The 17,338-nt window shown below is 42.7% G+C and overlaps 1 protein-coding gene across 1 annotated transcript; it reads left to right on the forward strand.

Moving 5' to 3' along the window:
- The first annotated feature begins 227 nt into the window (after positions 1–227).
- On the forward strand, positions 228–17,058 carry LOC140126596 (sulfate transporter-like). The gene is made up of 3 exons (XM_072146214.1): positions 228–306; positions 13,311–13,907; positions 14,271–17,058. The coding sequence occupies exons 1-3, from the start codon at positions 298–300 to the stop codon at positions 15,870–15,872; spliced, it is 2,208 nt and encodes a 735-aa protein (XP_072002315.1). The 5' UTR covers positions 228–297; the 3' UTR covers positions 15,873–17,058.
- The last annotated feature ends 280 nt before the right edge of the window (positions 17,059–17,338 follow it).

The following is a 17,338-nucleotide window of genomic DNA, read 5'->3' on the forward strand; positions in this document are numbered from 1 at the left end:
GTTAAGGCAGTTAAAGATAGCAAATTCATTTGTTTTGTAGACACTTTACCTGGAATCTCATCTTGTTTAAATTAACAGACATATATTGTTGGCTAAATATTGTTTTTCCAATGAGGGTGTAATCCTGAATGGGCGGCTTTTCTGTTGTTGTATTTCATCAGCAGCTGATGATTGGTCACTTATATGATAACACTACAGTGCAGAGCTATAAATTTGTTTTAGTGACACAGGACATGATAGGCACAATAGGCACAACCTACCTATGTCTCACCTAGACTAGACATCCATCCATCCATCATGGGACAGGTTGGTCTTTATTATGAAACAGACAGATCTGTAGAATATTTTTAGCAATATCTCTTTATAAATATCAACATTATTATAGACTCTGTTAGTAGCATATTACTGTTCATCTTTTCCATTTTACTTTGGTTATGCAAATATTATGAACCCTTATAGGGGCTCTATAATTTGTATGTTCATTGATATAGCTGACCTTGTAATGGGGTCTATTGTTGTAATTTACAGGCAGTCCCAGGGCTTGGAACAATATAGGTTGTATTGGTTTGTTAAATTTGTATTTCAGCCAGAACAGATATATTTTGTAAGTAATCACAGTGGGGAGAGAGGTCCATGTGAAACTAGAAGTCATCTGTAAATCAAGTGTTTCTAAGTGGGTGGCTGCCTGTATTTGGAAATGTGGCTAATGACATTTTTTTCCCCTAATTAATATAGTAACAGTATGAGATGAAATAAATAATTTCTATACAGTCTAGTACTATGCTTTAATAAGGCTTATTGTAAAAGACAGATTCAGTACTATTATATCTATACACTTTTTTCTATGTACACTCCTCGTACATATAAGGACATTTGTGCACATATAACAGCTTCTGCTTACACCTGTGGGGGTTATACTCCATAGACAGAACAGCATTTGATATGTTGTTGGGATCTGACAGTAAAGGCATATTGTTATGTACCTATGTATAGTCAAGCCCACCAGAATACTATAGGAACCCCCAGGGAGTCCAAACTGTGATTCAATTAAGGGCCCCCAAAGGTCCAGCAAAAGACAGTCCTATTTGGAGTTTTTTTTTTTTTTCTAGAAACACTACGTTTGCCATCACCAAGGTGTATTTTAAGGAAAAATTACAATTATAACTTATTGATATTTTCTAGCTGTTCATACATATATATGAATTTGAATGCCTCCATGTCTTTATTTTTGCATATCCCTTGTTTGTAGAACGCTCAATACCTTACAAAGCACTTTCCAAGTGTTCGGCATAATTGAGTATTATTGTGTGAACTTCTGTTTATGTTTGCAGTTTCACTTAAAGTTGTGATGGCAACAAAGTATCCTAGCCTTTCTTGTCTGGTACATTATGACTGAGTTAGCTTGATTATCAATTTGACATTTTATTCTGATTGATATATTGTTGTCTTTATGTTGAGTTTGCTATTTTATATTTAAAATGACAATTGCTACTAAATGCTGATGATGACTAAAATAAGTGACATATAATTGTAATCATTTACTGCACAATTCATAAGGTACAAAAACTGGAGCATTTTATCATAAAAAAGTTTGTTTGCTATTACCAGGTATATAGTATATAGTTAAAGCTAAATCTGCTCATTTTCATATATTCTATTTTCAAAATTTGAATGAATAAAACTACCTCTTTATAGAGACTTTTTTGTAACTTTTTTCAGATTTGACAGTTTTTTTCAGAGGTGAAAAAGTTACATTTTTATTAGAGATGAGCGAACATACTCGTCCGAGCATTAGCGTACTCGAAACTGCTCGTTGCTCGGACGAATACTTCACCCGCTCGAGAAAATGGCAGCTCCCGCCGTTTTGCTTTTTGGCGGCCAGAAACAGAGCCAATCACAAGCCAGGAGACTCTGCACTCCACCCAGCATGACGTGGTACCCTTACACGTCGATAGCAGTGGTTGGCTGGCCAGATCAGGTGACCCTGGAATAGACTAGCCCCTGCCTGCACTGCTCGGATCATTCTGTGTCTGGATGCCGCTAGGGAGAGAGCTGCTGCTGGTCAGGGAAAGCGTTAGGCTGTTCAATTAGAATAGTGTTAGGCAGGAGTGATTCTACAAGAACCCAACAGCCCTTCTTAGGGCTACAATAACATTATACTTTTTTTTTTTTTTATTTGCAGCTAGTACCATATTGTGAGGAATTTGCAGGGGGACTTGCTACCGTTGTGTTTAGCTCTTAGTGACACACATATCCACCTCAAACACCAAAGTGGGAAAATTTATTAGGGGTTTGATTTCAATTAGGCACAGTCTGCCATTTACTTTTTATTTTACGTTTATTTTTTCATAACTCAGCGTCATCTCATCTGGCATAGCAGTGTGCTTTCATACTTGGCTAGAAAATAGCCATAGGAGAATCCAAACGGCTTACTTACGCCTACAATAGCGTTATATATATTTTATTTCTGGTTGATCTGCTGGTGGCTGTCCTTGCTGCAGTGCATCTACTACCAAATTGTGAGGAATTTGTAGTGAGACTTGCGACCTTTGTGTTTAGCGCTTAGTGACGCACATATCCATCGCAAAGACCGAAGTGGGAAAATTTATTAGGGGTTTGATTTCAATTAGGCACAGTCTGCCATTTCCTTTTTATTTTACGTTTATTTTTTCATAACTCAGCGTCATCTCATCTGGCATAGCAGTGTGCTTTCATACTTGGCTAGAAAATAGCCAAAGGAGAATCCAAACGGCTTACTTACGCCTACAATAGCGTTATATATATTTTATTTCTGGTTGATCTGCTGGTGGCTGTCCTTGCTGCTGTGCATCTACTACCAAATTGTGAGGAATTTGTAGTGAGACTTGCGACCTTTGTGTTTAGCGCTTAGTGACGCACATATCCATCGCAAAGACCGAAGTGGGAAAATTTATTAGGGGTTGGATTTCAATTAGGCACAGTCTGCCATTTCCTTTTTATTTTACGTTTATTTTTTCATAACTCAGCGTCATCTCATCTGGCATAGCAGTGTGCTTTCATACTTGGCTAGAAAATAGCCAAAGGAGAATCCAAACGGCTTACTTACGCCTACAATAGCGTTATATATATTTTATTTCTGGTTGATCTGCTGGTGGCTGTCCTTGCTGCAGTGCATCTACTACCAAATTGTGAGGAATTTGTAGTGAGACTTGCGACCTTTGTGTTTAGCGCTTAGTGACGCACATATCCATCGCAAAGACCGAAGTGGGAAAATTTATTAGGGGTTTGATTTCAATTAGGCACAGTCTGCCAGTTTCTTTTTATTTTACGTTTATTTTTTTAATAACTCAGCGTCATCTCATCTGGCATAGCAGTGTGCTTTCATACTTGGCTAGAAAATAGCCATAGGAGAATCCAAACGGCTTACTTACGCCTACAATAGCGTTATATATATTTTATTTCTGGTTGATCTGCTGGTGGCTGTCCTTGCTGCAGTGCATCTACTACCAAATTGTGAGGAATTTGTAGTGAGACTTGCGACCGTTGTGTTTAGCGCTTAGTGACGCACATATCCATCGCAAAGACCGAAGTGGGAAAATTTATTAGGGGTTGGATTTCAATTAGGCACAGTCTGCCATTTCCTTTTTATTTTACGTTTATTTTTTTAATAACTCAGCGTCATCTCATCTGGCATAGCAGTGTGCTTTCATACTTGGCTAGAAAATAGCCATAGCAATAGGATAGCATCCTTTGGTTTTAAAAACTAAAAAACACAAAAAAAAAAAAACACAAAAAAACACAAAAAAAAGTTTAAAAAAAATTAAAGTTATAACTTTCATTTTCAAAATGTTTAACCCGAGGGCTAGGGGTAGAGGACGAGGGCGGGGACGTGGGCGTCCAACTACTGCAGGGGTCAGAGGCCGTGGTCCTGGGCGGGGTGAGACACCACCTGCTGATGAGGGAGCAGGGGAACGCCGCAGAGCTACACTCCCTAGGTTCATGTCTGTGGTTACTCGTGGTAGAGCACTGTTGAGGCTAGAACAGTGCGAACAGGTGATGTCGTGGATTGCCGACAATGCTTCGAGCAATTTGTCCACCAGTCAGTCTTCCACGCAGTCCACCCATGTCACCGAAATCGGCACTCCTCCAGCTCCTGCACCTCAGCCTCCTCCCCCTCAGTCTGCCCCCTCCCAGGAAAATTTGGCATTTGAACCGGCATACTCTGAGGAACTGTTTTCTGGACCCTTCCCACAGTCACAAACCACTTGTCCGGTTGCTGCTGAGCAATTTTCCGATGCCCAGGTTTTCCACCAGTCGCAGTCTGTGGGTGATGATGACCTTCTTGACGTAGTGGAAGAAGTGTGTAAAGAGGTGTCCGACGATGAGGAGACATGGTTGTCAGACAGTGGTGACAGACCCAAGCTGGGTTGAGAGGCCGGGTGAACACAGTGCTTCTGAGACGGAGGAGAGTCCTCGACCAGAACAGGTTGGAAGAGGCAGTGGTGGGGCCAGACGGAGAGGCAGGGCCAGAGCAGGTGCATCAGCGCCAAAAAGCTCCCGTGGCGAGGGCTCCCGCGGCGAGGGCTCCCGCGGCGAGGGCTAGATTTTCAGAAGTCTGGAGGTTCTTTAAGGAAACACCGGATGACCGACGGACTGTGGTGTGCAACCTTTGCCAAACCAGGTTCAGCAGGGGTTCCACCACTACTAGCTTAACTACCACCAGTATGCGCAGGCATATGAATGCTAAACACCCCACTCAGTGGCACCAAGTCCGTTCACCTCCGGCCGTGCACACCACTGCTCCTTCCCCTGTGTCAGCTGCTAGTCAGCCCCCTGCCCAGGACCCTGGCACAAAAACCCCATCGTCGCCTCCACGATCCTCCACAGCATCCACCAGCGTTCAGCTCTCCATACCCCAGACGCTGGAGCGGAAACGGAAATATAGTGCAACCCACCCGCACGCCCAAGCCCTTAATGTCCACATCTCCAGATTGCTTAGCCTGGAGATGCTGCCCTATAGGCTAGTAGAGACCGAGGCCTTTCGCAACCTCATGGCGGCGGCCGCCCCTCGGTATTCGGTCCCCAACCGCCACTACTTTTCCCGATGTGCCGTCCCAGCCCTGCACCAGCACGTGTCAGACAACATCATCCGTGCCCTGACCAACGCCGTTTCTGACAAGGTCCACCTGACCACGGACACGTGGACGAGTGCTGCCGGGCAGGGCCATTATATATCGCTGACGGCACATTGGGTTAACTTGGTGGAGGCTGGGACCGAGTCTGACCCTGCGGCTGGTCATATACTGCCGACGCCGAGGATTGCGGGGCCTACCTCGGTCCAGGTCTTTCAGGCCTACTATGCCTCCTCCTCCTCCCACCCCTCCTCCACCTCCTCCTCCGAACTACCATCCGTGGGCATGGCGCCATCAGTCGCTAGCTCTAGGCACAGCAGCAGTGCCGTCGCTAAGCAACAGCAGGCGGTGCTCAAACTGCTGAGCCTAGGCGATAAAAGGCACACCGCCCAAGAACTATTACAGGGCATCACGGCGCAGACTGATCTGTGGCTGGCACCGCTGAACCTGAAGCCAGGCATGGTTGTGTGTGACAACGGCCGTAACCTGGTGGCGGCTCTGCAACTCGGCAGACTGACACATGTGCCATGCCTGGCCCATGTGTTAAATCTGATAGTTCAGCGTTTCCTCAAGACATACCCCAATCTGGCTGATTTGCTCACGAAGGTGCGCCGCATCTGTGCGCATTTCAGGAAGTCCAGCACAGATGCTGCCACTCTCAGGGCAGCGCAGCGCCGCCTCCAACTGCCCGCTCACCGACTGTTGTGCGATGTGCCCACGAGGTGGAATTCAACATTAACCATGTTATCCAGAGTTTACCAGCAGCGCAGAGCGATTGTAGACTGCCAGATGTCAACTTCCACCAGAACTGGTAGTCAGGTCAGTCAGCTTCCTCAAGTCTACAATGAGGAGTGGACGTGGATGTCTGATATCTGTCAGGTGCTGAGTAACTTTGAGGAGTCAACACAGATGGTCAGTGGCGATGCCGCCATCATCAGCCTCACCATCCCGCTGCTTGGCCTGTTGAAAAACTCTCTGATCAGCATGAAGTCGGAAGCTTTGCGCTCGTCACAAGAGATGGGGGAAGAAGATTCCCTTGTTGATAGCCAAAGCACCCTTAGGTCTGTTTCTCAGCGCATATCGGAGGAGGTGGAGGTGGAGGAGGATGAGGAGGAAGAGGAGGAGAATGTTGGCGAGACACAAGAGGGGACCATTGTTCAGTCCTTCACTGTTCAGCGTGTATGGGCAGAAGAAGAGGAGTTGGAGGAGTTGGAGGAGGAGGAAATGGACAGTCAGGCCAGTGAGGGGAGTGAATTCTTACGCGTTGGTACTCTGGCGCATATGGCAGATTTCATGCTAGGCTGCCTATCCCGTGACCCTCGCGTTCAAAGAATTTATTCCAGCACCGATTACTGGGTATTCACTCTCCTGGACCCACGGTACAAGCAAAATCTTTCCACTCTCATCCCTGGAGAGGAAAGGAGTGTGAGAATGCATGAATACCAGCAGGCCCTGGTGCACAAGCTGAAACACTATTTCCCTTCTGACAGCGCTAGCGGCAGAGTGCGTAGTTCTGCGGGACAAGTAGCGAGGGAGAGTAGGCGAGCAGGCAGCTTGTCCAGCACTGGCAAGGGTACGCTTTACAAGGCTTTTGCCAGCTTTATGTCACCCCAGCAAGACACTGTCACCTGTCCCCAGTCTCGGCAGAGTAGGGCTGATCTTTACAGAAAGATGGTGAGGGAGTACGTAGCTGACCATACCATCGTCCTAAATGATCACACAGCTCCCTACAACTACTGGGTTTCAAAGCTGGACATGTGGCACGAACTGGCGCTGTACGCCTTGGAGGTTCTTGCCTGCCCTGCCGCTAGCGTGTTGTCCGAGCGGGTTTTCAGTGCAGCTGGTGGCATCATCACCGATAAGCGTACACGCCTGTCGACTGACAGCGCTGACAGGCTGACGCTTATTAAGATGAATAAAGCCTGGATTTCTCATAATTTGCAATCTCCACCAGGTGAAGGAAGCTCAACCTGAATAATTTATGCACTCCTCCTCCTCATTTTCCTCCTTCTCCTCCTCTTTGTACACTAAAGCAGAGGAAACTGGCTATTTTTTGACAGGGCCCACTGGCTCTAGCTATAGTACTTTATGCATTTAATTTTTCTGGAGGGCCACCTACCCGGTCCTCTGTTTTGAGCAATTTTTGGGAGTGCCACATACAGGCACTCAATCTATTCAATTTTTCTGGAGGGCCACCTACCTGCTCCTTTGGTTTGAAAACTTTTTTGGACTGCCACATACAGGCACTCAATCTATTTCATTTTTCTGGAGGGCCACCTACCTGCTCCTCTGGTTTGAAAACTTTTTTGGACTGCCACATACAGGCACTCAATCTATTCCATTTTTCTGGAGGGCCACCTACCTGCTCCTCTGGTTTGAAAACTTTTTTGGACTGCCACATACAGGCACTATCCAAATTAAATTGTCTCCATAGCAGCCTCCACACGTTGTCTCCATTGCTACCTCCAAAAGTCGTCCATATAGCTGCCTCCATACATTGTCCCCTTATCAAACGAGGTGTGTCAGGCAGAAATTTGGGTTGTTTTCATGGATTCCACATCAAAGTTGTTAACTTTGTCGCCACCCTGCTGTGTTATCCACAAAATATACTGGCAAACTTTTACCATTTACGGATATTATTTCAGCGCTTCTTGCGCATCTGTTTACATTCCCCTCACCCGCCATATCCCAAACTTATAAGAACGCTACTACACTTAACTTGGTGCAGGCTGGGACCGAGTCTGACCCTGCGGCTGGTCATATACTGCCGACGCAGAGGATTGCGGGGCCTACCTCGGTCCAGGTCTCAAAGGCCTACTATACCTCCTCCTCCTCCCACCCCTCCTCCACCTCCTCCTCCTCCGAATTACCATCCGTGGGCATGGCGCCATCAGTCGGTAGCTCTAGGCACAGCAGCAGTGCCGTCGCTAAGCGACAGCAGGCGGTGCTCAAACTGCTGAGCCTAGGCGATAAAAGGCACACCGCCCAAGAGCTATTACAGGGCATTCCACATCAAACTTGTTAACTTTGTCGCCACCCTGCTGTGTAATCCACAAAATATACTGGCAAACTTTTATCATTTACCAATATTATTTCAGCGCTTCTTGTGCATCTGTTTACATTCCCCTCACCCGCCATATCCTAAACTTATAAGAACGCTACTACACTTGATCTTATACAAAAGGTTCTTAGAAGTGCTGTTTGGGGAGTAGCATAGAGACAGGGGCTTGGATTGGCGAAAGCTCGCCTGTCAGCGGAGCGCCAGCTCCATGCCAAGATCCAACTAACATAGTTTTAACTGCAGCACCTTTAATCTACTACTAGTTCACTGCCTCCATACATGGTCCCCTTATCAAACGAGCTGTGTCAGGCAGAATTTTGGGTTGTTTTCATGGCTTCCACATCAAACTTGTTAACTTTGTCGCCACCCTGCTGTGTAATCCACAAAATATACTGGCAAACTTTTATCATGTACCGATATTATTTGAGCGCTTCTTGCTCACCTCCGTTGGTTCCTCTCTGCCACCCATTGGTTTGAAGCCTGAGTCCATTTAGGGTATGTCGCCATGCCACTCTCTAGCCTGCCGCTGCTGCCGCTGCCTCTGCGTGCCGTCCCCTATAGTGTCAGGGTCAATTATTGGATGTTTTAGATACTATCTAGCTTCATTCTGTCACTCTGTCATGGTCATGCTGTTGCCCATAATTTTGGCATAATGGTGCATTTAAGCAGCCTCAGAGGCATCCATGCATGCTGCCTCTGCTGTTTCCTGTCCATTTCCGTGGTGTTTCCATCCTTTTCTGAGGTTCCCAGGTGTTTGGCCAAGCTTCCCTGTGCAGAGCCTTGGTCCCCTTGAAAAATGCTCGAGTCTCCCATTGACTTGGGGCTCGTTATTCGAGACGAGCACTCGAGCATCGGGAAAAGTTTGTCTCGAATAACGAGTACCCGAGCATTTTAGTGCTCGCTCATCTCTAATTTTTATGTGTTACTAAGCTACATTTTGCACACATATATGTTGTAAACTGATAACAGGAGCTTGGATCTGTCAATATTTTAAGTGTAAATCCGAATTTATGTGATTACCAATATAAAAACAAACAGAATGATGCTCATGTGTTTCTTGCTCTTTTCTTTCCAAAGTTATGGTACTTTCTGTTCTGAAAGTGTTTGACAAAAATATTTCTTACCAGTAGTTAAGTAGGTGGAGATTAACCTCTTCCCTTATGTGCCCTGAAGCTGAGTCCAATTAACTCTGCCCACAGTACCCATGATACCTTGTGTCCTCTCATTCAGTAATTTAGCAGTAAATCCAGTGAGATTCCTACAAGTAAATCCACTAAACACTGCATAGTTTACATACAAGATGTATATGGTGACTATCCTGGCAGCTTTCATCACATGGAGGAGCATGGATTATGCAATCAGTGGTATAAATTAAAAGTCCAAATCTTATACGAAGTACATAGTCTTTGGTGTGTGAAGATTAACGGTTAATATATTCTCTACACTGTGCAGAAAGTCCAGAGTACATGGTGGGGGAGGGGGTGCCGCATGAGGTGAAGAGAGACAGAGACAGTTCTGGGATAGAATGACTGATAGGGAACAGGAGAGATCTTGTACCTGAATATTCTGTGTAGGAGACATCTCTGTCCACAGCACTGAACACATTCAGCTTTACTATACACGCAGAACACTGTCACCTGAACTTCCCCTACTTCTTCCTCTGTGAACAGGGATCATCAGCCCCTCCCCTCTTTCACTCTTTATTTTGTTTAAAAACGTACGGTTCATAAGAGTAACTGGAAAACAGCAAAGAAACTGCTGGATATAGCTAAACTGTGATAAAAAAAATGTTACAGTTGTACTTTAAGCTTTTTCAGACTTGATTAAACATTTTTAAAAATTACTTTCACAATTTTCTTTATCCATGTTTTATTATTAAAGTGAACTTGTCACCAGAAATGTGAGGTTTCAATAGCCTATATTATGTTGATTTTAAAAATGCCTATGGCAGCATTATGGATTTCAAGGGGCCCAGGCAAAAAAAGGTTGAGCTCACCTAATCTCCAAGGCCACAAGCAAATGCATGGATGGTGTTATGGTAAAATCTGATACTGACTCTATTCCTGAAACTAATAGCAATACCCCTGATCATAGCTAACCTTCCTATGCCCTATTGCTAAGTTTAGCTTCCATTTAGGGAATACATGCACTATTACTAGCATTTGCATATAACACAGTAACAAAAGCAGTGAATATTCTTATTAGTCAATATGCATTTTGTTCAGTAACATGTCATCAAGCTGCACAAAGTGGCAAATAATGGGGCTCCCCTTCCCACTTATAAAAAAAACATATTACACTCATATATACACTCACATTTATATACCTATATCATAAACATACAGCTATTTACTCATACACAGACATTTATACACTTGCACACAAATGCTTTCGGCCACGCCTCCCCCCCCCTCCCCGATTTCCGTCGCGTGCATGCCAGCGCCGATGCGCCACAATCCGATCGTGTGCGCCAAAATTCCCTGGGCAATTCAGGGGAAATCGGCGCAAATCCGAAATATTCGGGTAACGTGTCGGGAAAACGCGAATCAGGCCCTTAGTAAATGACCCCCAGTATATGTCAGGTCAGATGCTTGGACCCCCTGACACTGTGGTCCCCATAGCAGCTGCTATGGCTGCTACCACTATAGTTACGCCCCTGACTAGATCTTACTGTGGGAAAGATGATGTTAAAGATGCTTAGACTGAAGCTATACTGGAACTATCCACATACTTATCTTACAGTTTATTTGTAGCACTTACAAACACAACAAAATGCTTTAAAACTGCTCTAAGGTCACATTTCAGAAAACAAACCTTAAGTTGCCCCAACAATAGAGCTATGTGCAGGGAAAGGTCATGTAAGGTAATGTTATATTTTGGCCTATTGGGCAGTGAATGAAATACAGAAAGTGGGATTTATAACTTGTGTCATAGGATACGACTGTAGCTGTTGGCTACCACAGGGTAATAGATTAATGTGCTTCACAGATGTAATTTATGTGCGCTAAAAAAATTAAATTGGCACGCAACGATAATAAATAAGTTGGACTGGACTGGAATGTCTGTGTTCACATCAGAATCGGGTCAGTAAGCCATATTACATTCCCCATAGTATCGGGAAACTGGAATTATGTTATGCTTTTATTTTAAAAACAAGACTTTGCAATAAGAAAATGTCACATTACAAAATATTGCCACTAAGAATCTGAAATTTCTGTCAAATTGTAGGTTAATAGCTGACCCTTTTGAAATCACTTCTTGTAAATTTAGGTTTAGTTGTGTGTAAAGGGAATATGATGGGCAAGAGCCAAGTAACAGCCATGAAAGTTAGAAGTCCCATTGTGACTCCCATATTAAAGGATCACAGGCCTGTACTTACATTACGGGGCCCATTTACTAAGGGCCGCACTACTCACTTTTGTGGAACTGTTCACATTTTTCGGAGATTGCACGGCTTGGACAATATTTAACAGGTGTCTGCACTGGGATTGTGTTGCACGCGATAGTTTTTGGCACAGCTGCGCTGGTTTCCATGGGGGGGGGGGGCATGCCGTCGGACGAACTGACTTATTTGGACTGAGTGTGGGATTTAACTTTGAAATTGTGTCGCAAGCCAAAGCACTTACATGCACCACTAAAAAGATGGTGAGTTCTGTCAGACCTGAGCAGAGAAGCGACACATTCATGATATTGCGCGTACGATCTTAGTGTATCGCGGCACAGTGCATTATAGTCGGACAATGCACTTTCGGTGAACTATAGTGGACTGCTAAGATGTTCCCCCTATATCTATTACAGGCTGCCTTAACCCCTTCACGCTCCGTGGCGGATTTATCGGCTACGGAGCTGTGAAGGATGTATGAAGAGTTCTCACGGGCTGAGCCCTCTTCATACAGCGATGGGCTTTGCCGCATATCGCAGCAAAGACCCATCGCTAACACCCGCGGTCGTTGCCGCCATCTTACCTTCGATCGTCGCTCCCCCGAACGTCATCGGGGGGGGGGGGCGGCGATCGGTTGCCATGGTAGCCTCAGATCTTCGTTTGACCCGAGGCTACATGGCTTCTGCATATCCATTACAATGAGCCTGTAGTTTAAAAAATGTAAAAAAATAATAAAATATTAAAAGTTCAAATCACCCCCCTTTCCCTAGAACTGATCTAAAATATAATAAATAGTAAAAATCATAGACACATTAGGTATAGCAGCGTCCCAAAATGCCTGATCTATCAAAATATAAAAACGGTTATTGACGGCGGTGACCTCCAGAATGGCAAATGGCGCCCAAATGTCTGAAACGTGACTTTTACACCTTTTTACATGATATAAAAATGTAATAAAAAATTATCAAAATGTCGTACAGTCCTCAAATTGATAGCAATGAAAATGTTGGCTAATTTTGCAAAAAATTACATATCACACAGCTCCGTACACCAAAGTATGAAAAAGTTATTAGTATCAAAAGATGGCAATTTCTTTTTTTCTTTTTTGTACACATTCGTTTAATTTTTGAAAATTTATTAAAACGCAATAAAATCTGTATAAATTTGGCATCACCACGATGGTACCAAACCAAAGAATAAAGTTAAGGTGTTATTTGGAGCGCAGAGTAAAAGTTGTAAAAACTGAGCCCACAAGAACATGACGCACACGCGTTTTAAAAAAAAAAAATTCCACATTTGGTATTTTTTTACGGCTTCCTACTGCATGGCATGGAATAATAAATAACATCATGGGAAAGTAAAATTTGTTTCGCACGAAGATGGAGAGCGAGAAATGAGCGAAATTACCCTGCGTCCTTACGGGGTTAAAACACCTCTTACAACATGGTTTTACAACATGGAATTTTTAGATTCCAGCAGCAGGGCAACATGCAATCAGATTATCCTGATGGAAGGCTTATAACATGTGCCCATGGGGGGCAACCACCTCTAGAAAAATAGTTTTTGAATTAGACGTAAGCAAAATATAGTACAATGTCTATTGTAGGTGTGGCATGGATAACTGTTTTGTGACAAAAAATATTGCATAAATTATTCCAATATTAGTGTACTTGTATTATATACAATACAATGCTGCTATTGCTAATTCTACATTTTATTTGCCATATTCTAACTTTTTTAGTTTTGTTTATCCTAGCTTAAAGATATTGAGGATCCGGGGAATGATTTTCCTGAAGAAGAACCTCAAGATTCATCTTCATTTCAGTACATGCACGTTAAGCTTGAAGAACATGCCCAACCAGAACTTAGCACCAAGGAAATCATTACAGAGAAAGCCAGAGAATATTGTAAAAGTGGGCCAAAAGTAGTCGCTAACTTCTTTCTAACACTTTTCCCTGTCCTTCAGTGGCTTCCACGTTATAAGATCAAGGAATACCTACCCGGTGACATCACATCTGGCATCATTGTTGGCATTGTTACCATTCCACAGTCAATTGCTTATTCTCTTCTGGCCAACCAAGACCCAATCTATGGTTTATACACCAACTTCTTCTGCTGCATTATCTATTTTCTGACTGCAACATCCCGCCATAATTGTGTTGGAACATATGGTGTGCTATGTTTGATGGTAGGAGAGTCAGTGAACAAGCAGCTCAAAGCCGCAGGTTATATTACAGATGGGACTGCCTCAATTGTGGTAAACTCAACACTTACCAATGGAACTATATGCGATAAAAGCTGCTATGCCATTACTGTTGCCACATCTTTAACTTTTATTGTTGGGGTGTACCAGGTGAGAAGACATTTAAAAATAACACTTTAAAACTAAAAGCCCGTTTTATGACAATTATAAAGGACCTCATACCATGCCTGTTTTATGTGTTTACATGTTTCTTCTGAATATTTTAAATATTTTCTGTTAATTGTATTTTAAATAAATGAGAAATTGCATGCACAGGAGAATTATTTCAAGGAATGCAGTTACTTGCTACAATAAACATGGCAGCGGTGGTGATAAATCATCTTGACCTATAGTCTAGGACTCCACAAAAATTAATCTATGATTAAAATATAATAAATATTTTTTATTGTTTTTGAATTACTTTTAAATAGTACAAAATACCACTAACACATTTCCTTTTCATATATTTTACAGATCCTGATGGGAATATTCCAGTTAGGATTCATCTCTATGTATTTGTCAGAGCCATTGCTGAGCGGTTTTGTTACTGGCTCATCTCTCACTATTCTCACTTCCCAGATGAAGTATCTCCTCGGCTTAAAGATTCCTCGTCGGGATGGGGCAGGGGCCCTGATTATGACTTGGATTGATATCTTTTCATATCTAAAAAATACCAATATATGTGACTTAGTAACTAGCATCATTGCAATATGTACTATTGTACCTGTCAAAGAAATCAATGATAGGTTCAAGAGTAAAATGAAAATCCCATTTCCAGTAGAGCTGCTTGTCATCATTGTAGCCACATTGGTTTCCCATTACTTTAACTTTAATACCAAATATAAGTCCTCAGTATGTGGCACAATTCCCACTGGTTTTAGGATGCCTAGAGCCCCAGACTGGAGTCTCATTCCAAGTATAGCTGCTGATGCAGTTCCAATTGCAATAATTGGTTTTGCCATGACAGTGTCTCTTGCTGAAATCTTTGCCAAAAAGCATGGTTACACAATTAGCACTAACCAGGAGATGATCGCGATTGGTATGTGCAATCTGATTCCATCGTTCTTTTCCTGTTTTTCTAGCTGTGCTGCTCTTGCTAAAAGTCTTCTCAGAGAATCTACAGGCGCAAATACACAGCTCAACGGCATCATCAGCTCTTCTGTGCTGTTGCTCGTTCTGCTTGCTATTGCTCCTTTATTCTATTCATTGCAAAGTTGCATTTTAGGGGTCATCACCATCTGCAGTCTCAGGGGAGCTCTAAGAAAATTTGCTGATACTCCAAAAATGTGGCGTATAAGTAAAGTTGACACAATTGTCTGGTGGGTCAGCATGTTAGCATCCTCCTTAATCTCAACTGAGATTGGACTACTAGTAGCTGTTTGCTTCTCCATGCTCTGCGTGATCGTCCGTACACAGAGACCAAGGGCCACTTTATTAGGTAAAGTTAGCGGGACAGAGATTTATGAGGACCAGTTTACTTACAAGGAGCTAAACACAATTCCTTATGTCAAAATTTTCCGCTTTGATGCTTCTCTTTATTATGCCAACAAAAGCTATTTCAGAAACTCTCTATACAGCAAGACTGGTATCAACCCATCTTTAGTGGCTGCAATGCAAAGAAAGGCAAAGAAGGAAGAAGAAGCGGCATCAAGGGAAACAAGCAATAGGTTCATAGCCAGGTTTAATTTGATTAAAACTGTGCAGAAACCTCAGACAGTTACTAAAACGTCCATCCCTCAACTTGATATTCACTCACTTATAATTGATTGTGGTGCAATGCAATTCATAGACTCTGTTGGCCTTGGAATTCTCAAAGAGGTTCGTAAAGATTATGAGGATATAGGCATCGAAGTGTTTCTTGTGAACTGCAACCCATCCGTGCGCCGCTCTCTTCATGATGGAGGATATTTCAGCAACACAAGTGGTGATGTAGAGTTGCTGGCTTTTCATAGTGTGCATGATGCTGTCACATTTGCTGAAAGGAAGTTCCGGGAAAAACAGAAAGAAATTCAGTTAAGGGATAATGCCTTCTCTTTTGACCCAGCTCAAGCCATTAGTGATGATCTTAACAATTAGAGAATGTTGCAAACCTGTTCGAGAGGCATGTTCGAGAGCTGGAGGAGCGGAGCAGAGACTGTATATTTCCTTGTGGAAAGACTCATTGGTATTTATGTCATTTTTATGCTTAGGTGTCCAGTCATGGGGTTGTCCATTAGTCCTTTCTTATACAGGCGGTCCCCTACTTATGGACACCCAACTTACAGACGACCCATAGTTAAAGACAGAGCCCTCTGCCCACTGCAACCTCTGGTGAAGCTCTCTGGATGCTTTACTATAGTCCCAGACTGCAATGATCAGCTGTAAGGTGTCTGTAATGAAGCTTTATTGATAATCCTTGGTCCCATTACAGCAAAAAATTTTGAAACTCCAATTGTCACCGGGGTAAAAAAAAATAATTTTCTAGAACTACAATTAGAAAGTATACAGTTTTGACTTTTTGACATACAAATTAAACTTAAGAACAAACCTATGGACCCTATCTTGTACATAACCCAGGGACTGCCTGTATAGACAGCTTTCAATCGCTTATAGGGACACTCTTACCAGATGACTGTTTCTAAGAATAGAATTTCCTTAAATGAATAGGATGCAAGCTGTGCTAAATCTTACCCCACAAAACTATATATCAATCTGATGAGCCCCTCTTGCTCTATAATATGCTTCTGATCAGACTGCCTTTTCTGTAAGTCATTAGAGAAGTCCCATAGAAATGAATGGAGGACAGGTCCAACATACATCCCTTTGTTCCATTTTTATGTGAGGATCTTCAGGGACTTTCAGTCTTCAGACTGTTGGGTCTAATCCTGCAGATAGCTCAACTGCTAACAAATGCAGTTTAGCCACATAGTGCGGTAGCCATTTTGGAGATCAGAAACAACGAGAAGAGTAAGTCTAAGAAAGTCATCCAATTTTAAAAGGCTGGGACTATTTGTAGTTATAGATAACAGTAAAACAAAATTAAGGCACAGTGATGATAATCCCCATTTAAGTAAAATATTGTACAATATACCAGATATGTATTCATTTTCATTATTGACCTGATGAAAACTGTGCCTGTTTTGGCTGATTTTTGTAAATATTGTTTTTAAATGTGATTTTTCTTCTTGTTACTAAATAAGAGCAGGCTATTAAAAGACTTAGAACCTATATGAACAATATATAAAGTCTAGAAGCATTATTAAAAATAAAATAATGAAACGTGTATTGTCCTGTATTTTATTTTTAAAGAAATCTGCCAGTAATTCATAAATGGGCTAATTTTATATAGATTTTTTTTTTTAAATCAGACAACTTTTTATTAAACATGCAATATTCTACAGTAGAACAAGACAGAAATAAAATACCAAGTTGCATTCACAATAGTCATGTGCAGTTGAATGACCAATATGGTCCCTTATAAATAAAGGGCAGCTGTCCTTGGATACAACCTCTGCTGCTGGAGGAGATAACTTATTTTTGTATATGAAGTGACCTGTAGTTAC

The sequence above is a fragment of the Engystomops pustulosus genome, chromosome 4, assembly GCF_040894005.1.
Source record: "Engystomops pustulosus chromosome 4, aEngPut4.maternal, whole genome shotgun sequence".
NCBI classification, from domain to species: Eukaryota; Metazoa; Chordata; class Amphibia; order Anura; family Leptodactylidae; genus Engystomops; species Engystomops pustulosus.

What these genes read in the sequence shown, in the direction of transcription:
- LOC140126596 (XM_072146214.1), top strand. An exon ending in TTATTGTTGGGGTGTACCAG is followed by an intron (nt 13,908 to 14,270) that starts GTGAGAAGACAT and finishes TATATTTTACAG; the next exon opens with ATCCTGATGGGAATATTCCA.